This window comes from Bombus pascuorum, chromosome 1 (genome assembly GCF_905332965.1).
Source record: "Bombus pascuorum chromosome 1, iyBomPasc1.1, whole genome shotgun sequence".
In the NCBI taxonomy this organism is placed as follows: Eukaryota; Metazoa; Arthropoda; class Insecta; order Hymenoptera; family Apidae; genus Bombus; species Bombus pascuorum.
Genome location: NC_083488.1, coordinates 30,252,836 through 30,275,762, shown reverse-complemented (window position 1 = coordinate 30,275,762; position 22,927 = coordinate 30,252,836). Strand labels below are relative to the sequence as shown.

Below are 22,927 nucleotides of genomic sequence, written 5' to 3'. Positions count from 1 at the left end.
GCTTGTTACAATAATAGAAAATATATACTAAAAGTAGTATCATACGAAATAGACAAATGCTATAATAGATAAGATCACAGCAGTCTTAAAATTATTAGGAAATAAACAAAAGCGCTTAATACGATTCTTTGATTAAAATGTGATGAGCCACGCTTAATTGCACAACGAGTACAACAACACAGCTTTCCCGTTTTTCACGCGTTTTTTTCCTTTCCTCGAAGATTACCCGTAATTGCATTGTCGCGTTACGTAATCGTTAGTCATCATCGAAACCTTAGGTCAGATAGCTTGTTTTGTGTTGAATATGCTTTGAAAAGAATATTTTTTAGTCTCATTACAAAATGAAAATTTTACACTAGCATGTAATATTTAGAAACATTTACTTCCTAAGTTATTACGAACAAATTAATTTATCATATAATTATTAGGTTGTGAATATTTATGCGTTTCCGAGGAATTTGAATATCGAGAAATATTCAAAGTATTCGAAGTAAAGTACTCTTCGTAACTTGTAATTTTCTTTGTCGATTATACGTTTGTCGTTTATATGTTTACAGCTGTGTATTGCTATATCGATTTTTATGAAAATTTGCGTAAAACGCGAAATTTAGCGTAACGTATGAGCTTACTTCGTCATGAATTGATAATTGCTACATAAGCGAAATATGATACTACAAAAGCTGTAAGAGAAATAAAATCGACATTGATCGAACTATACAAAGGTAATTGGTTTAATTACATTTAAAGCTGACGTTACAGTTAATTATAAGGGAAGAAATAAAGAGACATCAAAATATATTGCCCTGAGTTTCATCTTCTAATAACTCGTTGACCATGAGTCAACCTACGTAAAACTGAAATCCAAAATTTCTTAGTCAGTGTTCTTGATACACAGTGAATGAATGTTCTAATGGTCGCGTTCAAATTACGCAACGCGGTCAAGCTGTCGAACTAGCACATTTTATGTTAGTTTCTCGCGCGCTGGGAAATTACATAACTTCAATTCTTCTGATTCAAGGCTGACACCAATTTTCACTACGCTCAGGATCTTGATTTCACGAAGACCTCTTGACCGATCGCTGCTACAGCGGTAATCATGTTGAAATCACAATCCCAATCGTAGAGCGGCGAACATAGAAACCGGCTCGTTTTACCGCGAATAAAATATTCAGGGGCATTCAGTTCAGATTGCATGTGGAAAAATAGACGACCATGTTGATGCTTCTGTCGCTAAAAATATGTAGATATACAGCACGTTTGTCTGTTGTTGCAAGTTTGCTACGTTAATTCAAGGATAAAACTGACATAGTGTTTTTCTGAAAGAAGTAAAATGATTTTTTATTTTGCACGATCCACAGGGATGTTTAGAGCGATAATTTTAGAAATTGTAGGGTTGCAGCAACAAAGACGCAACACCGATATTTAATTTACTTAATTTATGTTAGATTTATTTTTATTTATCCAAAAGTGCAAAATTTTATTGCGAACGAATATTATTTGACTATGAATTCATAGCACGTTACGATGTTACCATTATCGTATCACGTTAACATAATAATGATACGAACACCTGCATACGATACATAAATAAACTAGAAAAAGTTAATGAATTTGGCTTTTGACCGGCTCGTATGATTTTTTTTTTTTTTAAGAGAACGAAAACGATGTTCTAACGTCTCTGATTCAGTGCAATTTAATTTTTTAAATAAATTCATCATATTGCATAATTGTTGCAAATGTATCCTTAGTTGTACCATACGAGAACTGTATCCAATTAAATACGAAGTCGTGAAACGTAAATAAAAGTTGCTTTTGTGGAAATGTTTAATTTTCACTCGTGCTTTAGTTAATTCGATATCATATCATAAAAAGATTAATTTAGATTTTTATTTTCGTTGAGTCACGTTTGTTTCGTGACTTGACTTCTGTTCTTTTCCTTCTTCGTCGTAGATTGCCAGATATTAGGAATAAGCTTAATTAATATATACGTAGTATTTGTCGTAGCGCGATAATTATTAAATATTATAATAGGAATAAAATATTCCTGTTATTGAATAATTTATGGAGTGACTTACCTGTAAATACTCCTACCTGTACTTATGGATACATAAACATTTATAGCCAGACTACAAACGATAGTTAATTAGGATAATTTCGCGATTTTATTTTATTAACTTTAGTTAAAACTAATTTTCTACTTCTATACAAAATACGTGTCAAATCAGTACTAAATATTCCAAGTGTGTATTCAAGCGTAGATCTGATAAATGTTTTAATTAGAATTATTTATATGTTATGATTGAAGTGTTAAAAAACGAACGTATTATAGCTGATATCAAATGCAGAAATCTACAACCATGTTATATTTAGACGAAATTTATGAATATTTCCAATGAAGAAATCGTTAATGTTGGCTAGCTGCCTCGAACTATTCACGGTCACGATAAGATTTGCTTTTCTCTTCGACTGCTTGTGACCACGACGCTCGAATGAAATTTAATTGAAATATCGCTACAAAAAAATTATTCAAGGAGCTCGCCTAAAAAAATATATATTCGATAAATAATTGGTCGTTGAATCGACTATTCTATTCTAAGACGAGAATGCGAAATAAATTATACCGCGTGTCCCACTTTACCCAAACAAGATTAAAATCAGGATAAGATAAGAAAACATATAAAAACAGATATCGACCTAGTATCGTAACTGTAACTTTGTCAATTACCAATCTCGTTCGTAGATAGACCGTTACAAAATGCGTAGCAAAGGCAACTCATTGAAATTCACTTAGATCGAGAATTGTTCGGTCGCGAAATAGGTTAAGATCGCAATGAACGGTAACCATTCAGCGAATTCCCGTTGCAAGGTTATGTTTTCTTCGTCTTCAGCGCCGCTTTCGAAACACATTTCATACGGATGCGAATCACCTCAGCAGCGGACAAGACAGTATAAAATCTAGGTTAGGATTGTACACATGTGTAGTACCTAAACGTTCCAATTACCGAAATAACTTTCAGTTACGACACAAAAATACGTTTTCTTCCTCGATACCGCGAGCTTTACGTTTTTCCTCGCCATATTTTTACGGAGAATCTCGAGCAACGTCTTGTTGCCTTCGGATCGATTATTCGACGATAAAACGTATACGAATTTATTTACGTTGATACTAATTCAGCTAAGCTACGATTGCTGGATTTTTGCACTCCAATATCATTTTTGTCTCGCGAAACGAAAAGGCTTACCCGGGTATCGTATTTATTGGGAAAATCTTCTAAACAAAAAGGAAATTAACTGTACAACGTACTACAGACTTTAATAAGTAAGTAGAAATTTTTCACAGTCTATTTTCATGTCTAAGATATTTTTTAATAATATTTTTGGAAATGATCCCGGAAAAACGCAACAGCATTAATCTCTTGCAAGGCATTGTAAAAAATATATAACGTTTATCAAAAATCCACTAAATTGTTCAGAATTATTTATCGCGTGAATTGTTTATGTACTCGTACATATAAGAGGAAAATAAATCAGAGATTGCGTATTAAAAAAAATTTTGTTTGATCGTCAGTCGCTTTGTATCTATCAGATACCTCACCTAATGATATTTAAATTAGTTTCACATTTCAGCTCAGAACATGCATAAATGCATCATAAATTATTGCTACAATATTTTTTTGTATTTCGTTATAATGAAGATTTATGTTCTTTTCATTTCTCCATAATTCATTCGAGTTTATAATATGTAATCCTTATCTAATCAAACGGATGTTGATAGTAACGTGTAAGTAGCATTGTGTACGAGATTATTGTCCGTCGTGTAATTAAGAAGATACAATTTGTGAATTAAAGATTTTGTTCTTCTCTCGGATGAAGCTTTTACTTCGTCGGCATTTACTACGTGAAAAGATAAATTTGAATGTATCTTACTTCAGAAATTTTCGTTAGAAAAAATTTCTTTTCCAAAGTACCATTAGTTTAGATAGTAACTATTATCATTGTGTTGTTGGGTTTTGTATCTGTTTATTGACTGGGATAGTGTAAAATCTATAACAGACTCTATAAATAGAACAGCATTATAGCCAATATCTACATATCTATTTCGAATTGAACATGTACGTGTCTATATAACTCCTGATAGTCATTGAATATATTTTTGTTTCAAATCAATGAAACATCAATGTCAGTCGTAATAGACTTAATCGATGAGGCAAAGTCTCGGATTGATCTAGCCCGATATGTTAATATCTTTATTTTTGTTTCTTATTTTATAATTATATAAATGTTCAGAATATTCTATACAAAGTTATTTACAGATCGTTTTGTACTTAATTGGAGATAAAGTTGAAAGAAATGAGTAATAATAAAAGTTAATCGTATTGTATATAGTGCGATATATGTAGATTGAAAACGAACTAGACATTGATTAATTGCGGTTATAGCAATTATTTGTTGAGATGCTTTCATAGATATAGAAGATTATTACTCAGAGCTTAGAGATTATTGCTTGGTTACTTTGGTTTATAATACGTAAGATACAGCACACTTTCATTGCAGAGATAATCGTGTCGCGTTTAATTTTTATTCGCGTTAATTTCTCGAATAATTGGTCTCGAGTAATAACAAATTACTGAGCGCAACATTATCAATTATTAAACTAACATAAATTATCTTAAACACAGAGTTTTTACCGTACCATCATTTATATCGCTATAATAAAATACTTGAAGCATCTGCTTTCCGCTTGATTTATTTATTCTTATATTCAGTGTTATCTATTCAAATATTCGAGACTCTTTCTAACTCATGATCATCCTTTGATATATCCATAATTTTTCATTCTTGGGTAATATCTTCGAGATCTGTTCATATCTTGCAAGTTAGTAAGATATAGTAAATCCATTTCTCCTTTATTAAGTATACGAACACATCTTAAATATGAAATAATTTTTTATTTCATATATATATTTCTACTTCTTATATATATTTATGTTAAATGAGTCTATTAATAGGTATCAGAGAATAAATGGCATTTTAAAAATAGCAGAATTTAATATAAAAATAGAGATTAAAATAGTATTTATATCTAGTTATTTATGTTGAAGTTTATCTTAGAATAGAAGGATGAAATGCCTGGATGAATGTATAACAGAAATATATTTAAGTATAAGTACAGTGTATGCTAGTCCAGATCCGTCGCTGGTGTCGCGTAAAATTCGTCATGAAAGAAGTAGTTGAGCAATAGCTTAACTTGACTGTCTTTTTATATTTTTGCATGCTTTTATTCACAAAAGTGATTAAATACAATATTACAATGAAGTAGCGAAGTTAAAATAGTTGTTCGAATCGCAGCCAAGACTGTACCCAAAACTAGTCTCGAGATCGAATGCTTGGAGATTTTTATATATTGAGCTTGTTGGAGTTGTGGAACAGGAAGAGGACCTTGAAAAGGTCCTGTGTAATGCGGGAAATTTAGTGTTGGGCCGTGTGCAACGGTTAGGCCAAAGCCTAATGGTTCATTTTCAGATAGCGTGGAATGACGAGGATTTAGATGTGGTCCTTGTCACACTGGCAGCGTTACTTTATAATAGAACTCGGAAATTTAGAAAAATTGGCCTGTTTATACTCCGCTGCACCATCTGTGCAGATGTTCCTGAAAAAGGCTATGGGCTGAGGGGCTCTTCGAATTGATTTTGTGCTTTGCAATATTCAACAGCTTCCAGGACTAGAAAAACTAGATATTAGAGAAGATGTAGTGTTCTCCTAGAAGTGAAAATCACATCAAAAATTTATATTGATAATTTCTTTTAATCTAAAGATGTGGTATTTATATCTTCCTATATTTCTACGTTTATTAACATTAATTCTTTTTATAATAATCTGTAAGAAAATCAAACCTATCCTCGTTCCATAAAAGATATAACTTAGAAAAAACGAAGCTGGCACCTCGCTGGGGGTAGCTATCCACATGCTATATTTATTTTTATTTTATTTTATTCTTCACCAATAAGATATAACACTTTACCAAATGTCCATAAGGACAAATTGTAAAATAACAAAAAAAAAAAAATCCACGTTCATACGATTCTTCTCTCAAGCTTTCTCTTTATCTTCTACGCAATGTCATTTCTAATTTCACACGAACAAAAAGATATGACATCCTGTATAATATCTAGCTACTCTTGAAGTTGTCGGTAAGGTTATTCGTGTCGAAGTTCCTTATTCTCTTATACGGTATAAACAAGTTGAATTGAACTATCTAACGTCGCGTTCACATGATCATTGAAATAAATGATGTAAGATCGCATTATCTGTCTGGTTTGTATGTACATTGGTATTCTTTGTTAATATGAGAATCTTTCCTCAATTACGGACTATAAAATCATATCACCGTATGACTGTATTAGCAACGTGCAACGTTCCAACGATAGTATGATAGTGTGAGCGTGGCTTAATTCCCCTGCTACCTAGTCAACCAGTCGAGAAATAATCGCCACAGTAAAAGATTCTATCCAATACCTTGACACTGGTAACGGGTTATCTGCCCTTCGTGTCGTATCTCTTCCTGTATCATTTTCTGTGCGAAACTAGAATTTTCCTAGTCGACCTTTTGTAGTATCTTTTGTAGTAAATGAAACATTTTTAATACATTTATATGTTTATTATTTTCTCAATGGACCGATACTTCGAGAAATGACGATTCATTTCGATATTGAGTTTTAAATCAATATTTTATACGTAATTAAATCAATTACTATTATCGATTGATCACTAACAGGTAAAAAAGTCAATTGTCTCATCACTTAAAGTGGAGTAGAGATTAGATTAAAGTTGATTAAAGTAGAGATTGACGAATTATTATTATTACAGAATCGATTAAAACACGTGGCTATTGTACAGCGAAGTTAAACAATAATTTGTTATTTGTCACGAAGACAATCGAGGATTTAATAATACAAATTGTGTGCAAAGCTGTTTTGTTGTATCCGAAGCACTTGGAAACTTGGAACGAGTTCTGCATCGTTTCACAACACGTTCGCCAGTTTAAATCTTTATTTAGTCAACCTCGACGAGACGAGAATGTTTCTCCATACGTTCCAAGTATGTACCATCGATTTTTCATTGTCCTTCCTTATCGCTTCTGGCCAAGTCAGCGGTTCACTGACTAAGCAGGTTATTGTCTTTCTACATTGCTGGACGATTGTATGTATCAAGATTCCAGGAAATTTTCTTAAGGACAAATGCGCATCGTAATTTGTCCACGCATTTCCAACGACGAGATTGATAGATGAGCCTTGAACAATATTTTACTAAACAAATATATGATTTTGACATTGAATACTGAACAAGATTGTCTGGTATTTTTAAACGTTTTATTTAAGAATTCAGCAAAGATATTTCCATGGATAATGCAGACAAGATTAAGCATGCAGAATTTAATTAAACAGAAAGATATATCTAAAAATGAAATTATTCCTAAATTATTCATCGCATCATGAGATTGTTTGAGCAAGAATTCATAAATATGGAACACATAACTTCATTCTCTGAAAATTTCTCGATTTTAGTAGCAAAATAATTATTTTTTACTTTTTAAATTAATCGTTCAGAAAGTAAATATTTAACTTTAGATCAAGACCAGTTTCTGATGTGTATTTAAATATACTGTGTTTACATTAAACACACCAGTAGCATGTAAATATTTTGTAATACCACGAAGAATATGGATGAAATCCGTAATTTACGAGTTTACCGGTTCTACTGTTATCGTCGATAAAATATATCAGTTTACCTTCTGTGTGACTCATATTTCCATAAATATATTTCTATATTACTCGTGTATTAAACAAAGCATTTAGTTTTATAAGATGCCTCCAAATTTCATTGTTCCATCGTCTTGTGCACAATTTTATACTACGCGTAACGTATAACGGACTTTCACTTCAGCTTTGTACTTCTCTCTTTGCCTCGGTGATCCGTGTTAACCCCTTTTTCTCGCAGTTGCAATTAATTTGTCCGTGCTGCATACAGCAAGGGAAATCTACGGTGTACGAACGACGAGGATTGAAGAGTGACTCGAGGTACATGCGAGTCAACTCTCCCGGCACGTTCTAATATTACTCGGTCGACGAGGTAGTGAGTCAGAGGCATAACCAGGCGCAGAAAAGACGTCACTCAGAATGGAGAGAAAGACTAAAATGCCTCGTGCGCCTACGTTGTCTTTTAATATATTCCGCGATCTTCTATTTACCCTTATTCACGCGGGAAATCAAACAGCGGCTGGAACGTCAAAGGGGGCATTTCAACTTATTAACTGGGTCGTTTCTTAACCAGAAAGTTTTATTATTATATTGGGTTGGCAACTAAGTGATTGCGGTTTTTGCCATTACCACCTAATGACAAACTCCGCAATCACTTAGTTGCCAACCCGATAGAATCAACCGAAGAAACGGAAAACAAAAACACGATAAGAACATCTTTTTTTATCGATTTTCTAATGTCAACACCGTTTCATGTTTAGTAACGGGGGAATTTTAATACGAAGTGAATGAAAATAATTGAAACTAAAGGTAATAAAGAGCGTCCGGAGTTTTAAGATGCACGTCTTTTGAAAATAGCTGCTAAGTTGACGAAATTTTGTGGAAGATAAATGTACGATTATAATTATAATATTTTAATATTATGACGAATAATATTGTGAAGATTTTGAAGAGGATAACGAGACGTATTTTTAGCTGCGAAACCAAATATCGTAGAAAGACAATTTTGGTAACACGGGGTTGATCGACAACGTAACGAGCTTTTCAATTGTTTTCCTGTAAGGAATACAAAGTATAGTTTATCGTTTTCTTCCTCTGTACTCTTCGGAAGATAAAGATAGATTAAATGTAGTTTAGTTTTAGGGTAGTCTCGATCTTGGAAAATATAAGTACGCGTGAACCGATTTTAAAGGGAAGGTCTGTAAATAAAAAAAATTCTTAGGGATCCAAGTTACGAGTTAACTTGTCTTCTCTGATGAACGAGTTAAATCGTCATATATTTTCCTTTTTCAATATCATACCTTACGATAAGTCGAACGGAATTTTTACAAGGACAGATTTCCGAGAATCCCACCTTCGAATATATTTTTCTTGCCTACGGGCACGTGTTTCACTAATCGGATTAAAATTTCCAATAAGCATAGATTTGAAAACAATCGACTCGTGTTGTGTTATTGAATTATGGTTATGGGATGGAAGATTTTCAAGTTCTGGAATTTTCCGTTCGAACGATATCTTTTTTTATTCGTTTCTGTTGTTGTTTTCTCACATTGGAAGAATTATTTTCACGAATAATAAAACAACTTTTTAGGCATGCGAAGAAAATGAAAACCGATATCTGGCCACTCCTATTCAAATTATTTTTAATAATCGGACCTTCGAAGTACATATTCGTCGCTATAATGTGACTTGAAATTTCAGTATTTATAATGAGAACGAAATTTCCAGAAAATATCATTTATCGTACAATGCATATGTATAAATGCGCGTTTCTTATCACAACGTGTAATTTGTGTTTTATCTCGACTTACAAAATAATACATTTTCTTTTCTTTAGTTTTAAAAAGTATATTTTTTTATTAATGCTTTGTAATGTATTTGTTCATGTTACGTGAATCATTTCGTTTCTATATGATATATTGAGGACAAAGGTAAAGTCACATGTTTCCTTCATGAATATGACTTTATAACGTTAATTTGTTCCAGTAAACTGTATCGATCACATTTGTACACCAAATCCAAATAACGTGACATAATCGGTTGTTGCATCGAGTATTTTACGTTGACATTTATCTTTTAGACAGTGAATTATTCGATTTATTGTGTCGTGGATTTAGTCAATTTTTTTCTATCGCACGCAGCCGTTATTTATTTATTCAAGACGTCTTCCAGGATGTCCTTTAATTAGTCTTCTGGCAATCAATAGCGACTTAGACGTCATAACTGCACGATTGTTATTAATGTACAGTACATATGCCGTGTTAACGACATTTCTATTTAAATTTTCGTTCATGAACTTCATTTAGGATGATCCTTTCTGACTTTCATTAACATTTCACAGACGATGTGAGGATAATAATGTCGGTAACTAACAGCTTGCTAATTTCTTGTAAATATTCGTGAATCATCACCCAAGAATGTGTTTAACCATCTAAACATTGTCAAGACAGCTTAAAGCGATTTGGAGGTTACTTATTTATTTAAATCCTTTATTTACATCCTTATTGTATTTGCTTGTAATTGTATTAATTTGAATGACGCAACAAACAGATTGCTTGATATTTATATATTTCTATCCGTAGTCACTTAATTGTTGTGTATACTGCGTTGTTAAAAGCATTCCATTTAACAATCTCTCATAAAGATATCAGTCTGTTAACAAATTTAGTCGTTTAAAAATTAGTTAAATCGACTTCTTCGGCTTTAAGTTGACGAACCTAGAATCAAACATACGATAAACACTTATTAAACACGACATAGTACCACGTCAGAATAATTTACTTATAATTCTCTATGAGAATTTATTGTAAAATTCTTCCAAATAAAAAAAATTTCGTGAATGTTACACGTGTTTGTATATGTGCAAGTATATCTTAACGCGATTAGTTTATTGACTTGCGATCAAAACTTCTACAAAGAACGAAATAAAGCTGTATCTATGAGTTATATGTTTATAATTATTACGAGGCACAGGCGTTTCAATTAGTCTCGGGGATTCAACGGAATTTAATTCTTTTCTGTTATTTTGTTAGATACTTAAACTCTCAAATGAGACATACGTTTGTTCGTATAAATTCGTACGATCTTTCCACAAGATAAATAAGAACTTATGATAAAAAATGATATGGACATGATTCATTGTCATTTATCTCTGAATAATACCCAGCTGCAAAACACCTTTAATTCTAGATTGTATCAAATAAAAGACCAATAATTTACATATTTTATGATTATGATTTCTAAGAATGGACCGTAAGGTAATTTATGATGTAGTCTAAGAAGATGTCTCCGAAATATAATTAACATAAGATGTAGTAATAGTAGTAATAATAAAATTGAGTCTCATACGTGTATTAGCTTTGCAGAATAAACAGTAAGTTATTTTTTTCTTTAATAAATGAATTCATATCCGATCAACAGATACGATTTATGTAGTACATCTGTACTAATAATGTATCGCTAATTTACCTTTTTCAAGTAGTTTTACCAAGAGCCAATTGCTCGTGATTTTCAAATCGTATACTCGTACAATAATAAATTCATATAACAAACGAACTATACATATTGATTAGAAGCATTTCATCATTGCAACTTAAGCAAATCTATGCGGATTCCTTCAATACATATTAATTAATTTGACCTATCATATTATTGACCTGACACGGGAAATGAAGTAATCAGAATTATATGCCGACCAATGAATTAGTCTATTCGTATAAACAGACTAAAAAGTTTAGGAGTTTCCACTTCTTGAGATCTTTTCTCCTGAAAATTTATTTTTGCGGTACCAATAAATAAATTGTAACGAAGTAACTTTCAAACAATTTACTCTTTTTGCCATTTATGAATCAACCAATCGATCCATGGGTTTTTACATTCATTTCTTTTTCCCATTTCCTTAGCAAGAATTCGCAACGAGAATGTAATCTTTTATGTAAATAGGATCGTATCGAAGGAAATCTCATAACCGATATTGCTAGTCTTCTTGCGAAATTACGTTTTTTAAATATCCAGGAATCCCACGCACAGTAGGTCGTTTGTAAGACGACGATACAAAAATTTGCACGAGATTAAATTGCACATGTATTTACGCAAGCGTGTATTTTACATACAGACATACGTATATCTACCTCTGCAGTTCTCTCACAATATGTCACGAACGTTCAATGAATGAATTATGTACGCAGGTTTCTGAACACAATCATTTTTTTATTCAGGATTAATAAAATTAATTAAATGACAATATTTTTGTTCAAGAATCTTGCTTATCTCGTGTAAATTAGTGACGAATTATATTTTTGTAATAACAATTAAGTATTCCAAAAAAGTAAATAATCTCGAGATTTGCCCTTCGAAATTTTTGTACGATTACCTATGACTCAACAATGCTACTCGACGATTAATAAGAAATTTCACGATATTTAAAATTCTGTTGCATTTTGCTAGATGTTCTGCCTGAATATATAACATAGAAACATATAACGTTACAAAATATTCAAACTCTATATGTATTACGTTAAATATTAATATTACACAATATACAGATCAGTCTCTCCTTTTGAACATAAATTTCACATTAGCGCTAGAAAATTAGAAAAATCTTTTCGATCAAAGGATTATTTGTAACAATTTATGAGTAATTAACGATTCATTTAAAGGGACTGAGTAATTTATATTATTATTTTGCTTGAAACATTTAAAAATTATAATATAAAGTATCACTTTCACTTACTTAGCTTTAAAATACATTATGATTCCAGGCAAAGAGTTAATCGTTAGAAAGAATTGTCAGATAGCAAGATACGTCCCCATGAATCAAACATCGTCAAATTGGAACGATAGAATTTTTATAAAATCAAAAACCTTCCAACTAAAAGCGTTATGATGTTGCGTTGGCTGAATCTTTCCTAACAAAGAAGTGCGTTACGCACTGTGTACATATAAAGATCCTTTGTTTTATTAAGAATGTTGTTCTACCTCAATGCCGAGCAACATTTGGCTGATGAAATAACCAGTAACATAGCGTCACAATCACATACGGAAAATGTGGTAGAATTTCTTGATATACGTTGAAAGAATCTTTTTTTTTTTATGTGATTCATTCTTGTTTTCCCCGTGGATAATTGCGAATCACAAGAATATAAATCGGTGTCGCAGGAGGCACGCGTATGCGGTTGCAAACATTTTGGCAAAACGTTATTGTAACGAGAACAGACGGATGTAGCGTAGCGACCTTGCAACTTACAACGAATCAGTTGTCGATGATTGCGTTCTACTTGTGATGTATACAATTGAATTTGTTAGAAGACTCTGTGTTGTGTATACGCTCAAGGATATTACGATCTCGATTATCGAGAGAACTAGTTGATAGAATCTATCTTCGTTGTAAATGCAATTTTTTATATTCGTGAGACGTGCAGAAGGTGAGGTACGTAATTAAATTACGCTTCTACAGAAGTAAATCATCTGTATTTACGACGCTTTTTTTATATTTGTTTGTCTACCTTTTACCTTTCATTGATTATATCGATCGCTTCTGTCTACTACAGAAGTGAAGAAAAAAAAGACAGATAAATACACGTGTTGGTAGTACAAATGCTTTTGTTGTCTTATTTGCTTCGAGTATGCAGGTAATCGGTAACGATTGCGACATACGACAAGAACATAAAGATCATTGCTGAGGATAATAAGTCACTACTAATATCATGAAGATACAATAATATGTATCCTGTATGATTATTGTCTTCAATAGGAGTCCCCGATATAATGATTGTAGAGAATTTTAATAAGGAGTTTAATCTTTAAAGGATCTAAACACTAAATTCCGCGAATAGGTAAGGAATTATTCGATGCAAATTTACATCTGTCAATGTTTTCGAACGTTTGCGAGCACCTAGTTCAGATAGAAGCTCTTGAACGATTAAATCCTTTTATCGTTAGTTATTGCGAGTATAAACGTCGGGTGAGGCAGATCCACCGTATGCACGGGAATCCCTAAGAAAACAGAAATCTTCAAGTTGGTATTGAACCAGGGCTAACATTCTTCGAGTAGGTAAAATTTTTAGATAAAGCTATCTATGTAATAGCGATAAATAGTTATAAATAACGGTTCCTCAAATATCCTCCATTCTTTGTTATCAGATCCATGGTACCTCGCGCAGTAGCCAAACATAAATTAGATGCATTCAGATCCACCAGCGGTTTGGTAAAATATAATTTTAATATTAATTTAAATATGTGATGTAAAATATAATTTTTATTCTTCATTATTTGTATGTTGAGAAGAATTGTTTATTTGAACAATCGTAATCGCTACAAAAATATTTCATATTTGGCATTTTTTGCCATTAAACGTATATTTGTTAAAGTATATGTACTCTTGATACCGTAAATACGCACAATGTGGAGAATTTAAACGAAATGGAACGTTGAACCTGAGTATGTTTGTTATTCGTCGATCGTTAACGTATTGATTTAAATAACCGGGGATTTTATAACGTACATTATGTAAAATAGGTAATAACGCGCTTTATGATATCCTCGGTTGATTTGTACTCACGTTGATACTTCACTACCTGTAATACTTTTTGTAAATACCTTTCTCGAAAGTTTACGTAACAATCTCGCTTGGAAAGTATAAGTAAATGTAATTTCATACAACATCTAGTTACATAGTTAGCAATCGTTTCTTTTCCTATTGCTTGCACATTTCAACGATCTTACTCATTTCTTTCGCCTGACAACATCTCTGAACCATTGGTTTCCCGATTCATACGACGACCTCGTGTCTCACTTTCCAGGCAAGCAGTCGTAAAACATATAACTGAAATATCAGTAAGCAATTGCTTAGTTGTGTATAGAAAAACGCGAAGACAGGTATACATTTGTAATGTAATGACATAATGAAAGATTGGGTCCTTGATGTTAGGTAAATATAACGTAGTTCACGTGTTACCGTAATACTCGTTTCTCACGTGCCTGCTGCCAATGTTAACTAGTCTCTCCAAAAGCATTCTATGATCGTTCTATGCTACTTCGTATAAGAACCCCGTTTCCGCTATTATATCAGCAACGAGTGGCATTTTACATAAGTCCCACGACCATATGACGTTTCTCGTGTGGAGGATTTGCATCCGCGGGAAATTACACGTAATACCGGCGTACATATGATACCTGTTGCACTTCAACGACACGTGTTACATAACCAACGATATGTCGTAGTTGATTGCGTAATTATACGTTTTTCTTATACGTCAGTATGACGCGTCATAGCGTTACGTTCGAAGAGTAATTAATCCCACACTGTTAAGTGACGCAAATCACGTTTGTTATATTTCTTCGCTATTGATCGAATTTTTATTATCATACATTAATTTCAATAACTTTCGCACGAAATTTGTTTCTATTAGACGTTGCAAAATTCTATATACGGAACATCCAACGGTATATTAATAACTCGATAAAGAAATTTGGTAACTCGAAAACGAGAGGAGAGGATTTTAATTTATTTCGTTTATAATGTAAAACAAACATGAAAACGAACGATACAGCAGGTGGCTCGTTACGTAAATTATTGCAAAATCTATTTTTAAAACACCGCGGTTTTTAACTTGTACTCCACGTCCGAGTCAATATCACGCGTATATTGTAAAATTACATGCCAACTAGAATCTGAGACCGTGAGCGTGTTATGAACCAATAAGCCTATTAATGTTGTCTCTGTGGTCGTTAATGACATCAATTATGATATGTAAATAAGGAAGTATTTTTCATTTCTCCGGTTATTTTTTTCTTTTTTTCTGTTTTTAACTATGTATTTAATGGTTCATTCTAGATAAACTGATCGATGGTCTGTACTTCTTCAAAAAAAACGACGTAAACAATGTGTCGGCAAAGTACAAAGCGCTTTATCGATCATCCAGTCGTCTCAGATTTTTATTACTCAATTTCCTATATACAAAATGATCGCAAAGATAGAAACGAGATAAATCCTTACCAAAACAAAAAAAGATATCTTAACTAAAATAACTATAAAATGAAAGAATAACAAGTATACGAATGTCGAAACGATCAATCTCTTAAAATTATTCCTTAAGTAAAAAGAAAAAAAGGTTAAAGTGAAATGACTTAAGACGGTACATTAGAATACGTAACCCCTATGTGTGCTTTCTTTACGTAATATTACGTAGTGTTAATGGCTAAATATCTAGATAAACGGTAATCGTTCGGTGATCCGGAAAAATCGGCAGCCCGAACGAAGTCTGTGTCTGTCAATTAGTTCGGAAAATTGGATTTTCTTCGTTTGAACGGAGTCGATATTAAAGCCGATATAGCACGACGAACGGTAGGTATGACGTGGCGTACGTATCTCATAACGCGCATACGCGCCAACTATATTCCTGTTGTGTAACAACCGGTAAGAGTTGATCAGGAAGAACAATTAGAAAGTGTACACGGTGGTGTTCTGGCGCATAAGCTTGCTTATGCGACCGTCGGTGCTGTTGCATAAATATCAGTACGCAGGGCCTACTTTCTCGCATTTTATACGTATTCCTGTGTTCGAGCTGACCACCTCTTTTCAATCCTGCACCTGGTAAAGAAGGTCCCTCCTTTCCTCTTTCACTACACGATCTATCTTTCTCCTACTCTTTCGCTTAGCTCGCCAGAATCTCGCGGACACGCGTACTTCGGGGAAGTTCCAAACGAACAGTGTCGCTTCAAATAACAGGCTTCGCTCGTTCTTTCCTTAACGAGAGCTCGTAGCGTCGTTTTCTGTATTTATTTCCTCAGTCTCGGATCAGTCGGTCACTGTGCGATTGTCTGTCGGTTGGCTCATCGATTACCAATCGGTCGTCTCGTTTAGTTTCCAATTTCCTCCCGCGTGATCAAAGTTCAACTACGTAAACACTTCGTTTTTAAGTTCGTCGTATTACGCATTCAGTTTTGCATTTCATGCTTATTAAAAGTGCTTTCTCATTCGCGTCTAGACGATGATAAATTGCTATGTTTCGAAGGTGTTGATGTCGTGGCAGAGTGAACCATTCCGCGAGTGTGTTTACCATAAGAGATGTATATCCGGAAGAAAAATATTTTACTGTTTCTTTAACTGTTCGTTTTTACGGTCACTGTGCTTAATTGAAAAGAATTTCTAAATTACATAGGATCTCATATTTTATGTCGTGTTCAGTATAATTAATTGAACGAAATTTTGGAATCGTATAAAATCTGAAATCTTTATACGCCAATCAGAATAATCGTAAGATTGAGAAAATTTGAAATCTTTATACGCCAATCAGAATAATCGTAAGATTGAGATATAGTGAAATAGCTGAATTATTCTAAAATAGATCGAGAATAAATTATAATAAATAGATCACAAACAGATCTTTTACTTTATAAGATAGCGTGTTATACTTAAATCACGAGTCGTACAATCGTTAAATCGTTGTGCTATTCGGGTCACTTGAATACAGCTATTTTAGTAATCGCGCGTGTTAAAAAATATATCCGGCCGAGAGGCAAATTCGTTAATTGTGACTGAAGAAAACGAGAACGAGAAAATGGAGTACGAGGTGAACGATGAAGATTATTTTACACGAGTGAGTTTTGTATTCCACTTCGTTGATTATGTATTTTTCTTATGTGTGCTTCTTCGCTTTATTGACAATACTTACACAACTTGAAATCATTAAAAGTATCGATAAGGAATTAAAAGTCGGTCAGACATGTTAATGACGTTAGTCCATTCCTGAACATGAAATTGCGCGCTATTTATTATACAAAGCTGCAATCATACAATCCCTTCGATCAAACGATATCTAAAACGTTAAATATAACGTTTTTATTTTCTTATCTCGATGATGTGCAGCAATTTTTTCGAAAACGAGGTAACTGCATAATTTACCGTTAAAAACCTGCGTATCTCTAATTAACACATATCCTAGAATTTTGATATATTCTTTATCGCAAATCACGTAACGTCATACGATCGTTGACAATAATTTTTATAAAAATATAGGACAAAATCTCGTGATCGAGTGACGACGAATTTTTGGAACGTATTTGAAATGTAGAAACATATGTTCTGAGACATAGCCAGTAGATTAAAGTATATATTTATTTTATTCGTGAAATATCGAGATAACAGTTTTAAAACGATAAGGAAAATTGTAGAAATGGAACAAGTTTTTTTAATGGCAATGATTTCTATATAAAGGCTCGTGTATTATAACAGGATGACCTGCAGCTACATTTAAGAATTTCTCTGCAATTACACACGCGTTTCTCAGCGTTACTTTTCCTGGTTGTTACGAGGGAAAATTAGTACCTTCGAATAATTGCACTTATTTACTTTCGCATAGATAACGAAAGAAGGATATTAAAGCGAAATATCCATTATGATCAAGGAAAAATAGGATACTTTTGACAATTCTGTACCGCCACGTTCATCGTTCGTGGTAGTCTAGAAACAGAAGAAAAAGATAGAAGAATACTATGATCTCTTTACTCTACGTTTCAATTTTCTTTAACAAAATATTCATCATACGCAATTGCTGTAAGTATTTAGATCTGCGAGTAACTATACGCATCCCGAAAGGACAATTTGCGAATCTCCTATCGAAAGCTATTTTTGATAAAATTGATTTTCCAACTTTTATTCAACGATAAATCAAGATACAGATCATTTCTACGATAACGATTCTACAATTTCTACAATGACGAAAAAATTTTGATAAGAATCGTTTTCGTTATGAACTTGTCAGTTATCGTCCTTGAAACTTAAAAAATTCAAACTAATTTTCTGCTTACTAAAAGGAACATTGAAAAATACAATAAAAAACGAGAATGAAAGATTACAAAGAAGTTGGAAATTTTAAAAGAATGTCGTTCGGTGGTTATTTTCGTTCTTTAGATTTACATAATTTTTAAAAATCCAATATATCTGTTAACGTTGAATGTGGTCTTGGAATAGAACTTCTCGTTCGTGTTTTGAGAGGCGTGTATTTGCATTGAGGCAATCGTGCGTCCTCAGCGTTCGTTGCCTGGAGAAAAATAAACTCCTCTGATCCCCGCCATACTGCGCCAATGCCGCACTCTTCAGCTTCCTCTGTTCCTTCGAACACGCCTTTTTTCTACTATTTCTGAATAAACCGGGCGTACACGCGATACATGTTTATTTATGACGGATCTCTCGATCGGCAAGAGAAAAATATATTATTCGCAGTTTCCAGGCACGTTTGTTAATTGTCATGCTGACAAGTCGAAGCAGCTGTTCCGAGGTCAACGCACTTTAAAAACAGCGGCACTCTGACAATTGGATTTATATACGAGACTCTACTACTCTAGTCGCTAAAGTCTGGTGTATTAATAGAGTCGAGCTAAAATGATTCATGCGAACTATTTTCTATTGAATCTTAGATCCACGGAACTTGGAAACATTCGATAATTATACAGATATCGAGACCCAAGTGTTGCGATTACGGGGACGCAGAAAACGGTTCTGTTCTTAAACGTGCCGAACGTAGAAAAGAACGACGCGAGTGAGAGAGAAAGAGGGACCGAGAGTCGAAGCTTTCGCCAAACATTAAAGACTGGCCGAGAACGTTAACTGAAAAAGCAAAATTTTGTATTTTTGATTTGCGATCAATGAAACGTTTATCAACGCGTTTGTTACGTTTTTCTGATTGAAACGAAATCAAACACGATATACTTTGGAAAATATTTGTTCGCTTAATAAATGGCAATTAAATGCGTATCGATAAGCAAGTATAATTCAAATTATATCGTGTTTGGTGTCACTTTAATCGGAAAATACTTACGAATGCTTTAGTAAAAGCTTCATTTAAAAAAGGTCAAAAATAAAAATGTTTTACTTTCGAATTAATACCTAGATACGATGTCCCGACGATATCTGAAATTGGATCATGTTACGCTACTTGATCGCGGCGGGCTGTCGAGCTTTCCGGTATGTCAGGAAGCCTCCTACCTGCAATGGAGATACGACGACCGTGCAGTTACGCAGAGAATCCTTTTTTACAATTATTCGAATGTTTCCATATATGCGTAGTAATATGTAAGGAAGCAAGAAAAGTTGAAAGAAGTAAGGCGAACCATTAGCTTCTTGCTACAAAAGAATTTTAAAAAGGAATGAGAATAATGAGAATATTCTTTATGTGAATCCTTATTAATATGAGGAAACATAAAGATATTTAACCCTTTGAGTGCTGAATACTCCCGACGGAAGCAATCTGCGTGGATGGCACGCGCCTAGCTGTTGCTATAGTTAGAGACGGAATACTTTTTTAAATAAAAATTAATAATTTATATGTGGCACTACTATAATATTCCTTGCACTGCGAGTATCCCGATGACTTACCAGAAATTCCGAATTATTTTTGCTATGAGCTGCCAGGTACTGCGAGACCATTTACAATCGTATTTAAAATGTCGCCACGGCGATGACAGCGGAGCTGTTATTTCCATTTACAATGTCGCCATGGCGGCGACAATAGAGTGCACAAGGATATTATTCGTTATTTAAAACAATATAGTTTAATATATATATATATATAAGAGCTAGAAGTTTCTTTCGTTTTTATTATTTCATCGAATTATGTATGATCTATTTTGTTCTATTAAGATAAAGAGCAGAATATTGGACAGATTAGGTTTCATGTTTGTAAAAGAAAAACAATTGTGGGGCAATCTAATAGATACATAAGATAAGATATATCGTTCAAACGATATTATATAATCAATTCTCGCGGTGTAATAAGAATTACGACTCCCCGCGAAGTATACAGAAGATATACGGACTTTCATTTCTTTGTTTATCACCGTTGTTAAGAAATGCACATGTATCGTCTCATGCATTGATGAGAGTTCATCCGTAGCACTCAAAGCGTTAAAAACTAAATTGGTGTCAAGGTTAGAGACAATACAAATAGGTTTAATAGCTTTCCAGTAGTACAGGACTGTGGGAAATCCACTCGAAGAGAAATGGAAAAGTCAATGTTAGAAATAATTAAGAGACGAATATTATAGAATGCAAAAAAAAAAAAAAAAAAAGAGAACGTGCATCGTGGAAACATATAAATGCACATCAGGAAAGTTAATTAACGCTGAAAATTTGTAAAATTGATCGTTAATGCGAGCACGATATCGACGATTATACGAGCAAAATCAATGCGAGTTTGAAGCGAACAGTTACGAGAAAGTGTATGGTTTCATCTCTGGTTACAAGCAATTTTATCCATAGATCGCGTTTCCATCGTTCTGTATAGATGGATTTCTAGAATGTCTTATTATTCGCCAGAAACAAAAACTGAATTTCGTGCCCCATCAAGATAGAAATACAGGGTCGGATATTTTTAAATTAAAAATTCGAATTTTTCAAATTTCAATAGAATAAAATATAACAACGGGAAAATATTTTTAAAGAATAACATTAAATAATACAAGACCATTTTGCGTCATAAGCGTTGTAATTGATATTGATGTTTAATTTTTATCATAGTCAACAAATTATAATATACTAATGTATGGGTATACGTGTATTGTAATAATCCAGTGTATATCAAGGTTGAATGAAAAAGCTGTGTAAACTAATTTCATTTTGTAGCAGTTAAAAATTAATAATAATATATATATATATATGTATATATATGTATATCATGTTATACACGTTATAAATAGATTAGGATGCACATTCGCGTACTTAGACTATCTTGAAGTATTTAGCTTAAAATTAGATTACAGGAAGGTGTTAGACGTTAGGAAATATTTGCCTCTGGAATCAGTGATATTTGCTTATTTAAGGCGCTGACATTAACTTTACTTTTTGTTATACGTTACGTATACACTATCGACATGCTTTATAATTATTTTGAAATTGACGTAATTTTCCTCGAGGCAAAACGACAAAGTGCAATGGATAAAGAAACACTTAAACTTGGCATAGTTTTCCTTTTTTCCTTTTGAAGCTAAAATTATGCAATTTATGTAATCTCTTCATAATCGTGGAGTTTACAACGAATTCTCTATACATATGTATAGAAATATGAAAATGTTTCCACGTCAGAATTTCGGAAGATAAGATTAGAAACGAGTTATTCAAAGTATTAAAATTTGTACGTTGCTACATAGAAATTTCCAGGTTTCTTGGACATTGCGCGGTTCTTGTACTTCGTTCAGCTAATCAAATTGTTGATATCCTTTTCTTTAATATCTGTTACATTTTATGAATTACATACCGTGAATATAAGTTTTCGCGAAATGAATTTTTTTGGAGAAGATTTCTTCCGATAATTTGTCAAAATACTCGATGTTTAGCAGAAACTTGAATTTCAGGACGAACATTCGAATCGACGGAGCGTAAAGAAAAAATTTGATTTTCTTAATTATTTTCAAATTCGGCATTCAAATGCACAAGAGGTTACATATACATATTTGATCCAGGTTAATTCTATTTAAGCGAATTTTATTGCTTGTTCCAAGTTTAATGGCAAGAAGTATCATTCACCGTACTGTCATAGAATTTTAAAGAGTTTTTATCTTGTAGTAGGGTATATGAGTTAGTCACGTATATATTTCAACCGGCATGCGAGTACGAAATGTGTTCAAGGACAGTGTATACAATATCAGAAGGAAAAAATTGTACTGCTCAGTGAACCTCAAATAGTCGAGATTGCAATCTGAAACGGAAGAGAATAATATATGAATTCCGTGACAGATACACGTTACAAGTTAGCTGTTCGCATTTCTTACTGAATATTCGTGAAGCAACGTCTCAAGATAACGTCTCACGAAATAGTTTGATTCAGTTTCTTACTTTGCAGTCACGAAATGCCAGTTATAATTCACGCGAAAAGTGTTGCGATAAATTTTAACGAATGTAAGATCTCGTACTTTGAACGTAAGAAGATTTGTATTAAGCGTTTGTAGTTATTAATTAAAAATTTAACCACTCTTTGTTGCAAAAATTTCGTAATCACAGAATATTCCGATCGTTTTTAACAATTTATTACGGTTTTTTCGTCCAGTCGCGGGGAGACGCGGTCGCGTTGAAGCGCGTCAACGGGAGTCGTAAATTCCCGTTACGATTATAAGAATCGACACCACGAGCAGGGCGATCCCCTTATTTCTTGTAGGATAATAGGGGTGTTTGTTTT

General features: G+C 33.1%; 1 protein-coding gene and 1 long non-coding RNA gene across 3 annotated transcripts in view; one reads left to right on the top strand and one right to left on the bottom strand.

Annotated features, from left to right (window-relative positions):
- LOC132909859 (protein fem-1 homolog CG6966) overlaps positions 1 to 22,927 on the top strand; it is a 40,415-nt gene that overhangs the window by 5,767 nt on the left and 11,721 nt on the right. Inside the window, exon 1 of one of the 2 annotated variants that reach the window (XM_060965006.1) lies at positions 16,468 to 17,356. The exons of the other annotated variant lie outside the window; for it this stretch is intronic. Coding sequence (XP_060820989.1) covers positions 17,318 to 17,356 — 39 coding nt within the window. The 5' untranslated portion in view covers positions 16,468 to 17,317. Of the gene's footprint in view, positions 1 to 16,467; positions 17,357 to 22,927 lie in introns of those variants that run through there. 2 annotated transcript variants of the gene reach the window in all.
- On the bottom strand, positions 5,972 to 8,318 carry LOC132916071 (uncharacterized). The gene is made up of 2 exons (XR_009660010.1): positions 7,790 to 8,318; positions 5,972 to 7,307 (listed from the first exon to the last, which is right to left on the bottom strand). It is a non-coding gene; the product is annotated as an uncharacterized LOC132916071 (long non-coding RNA).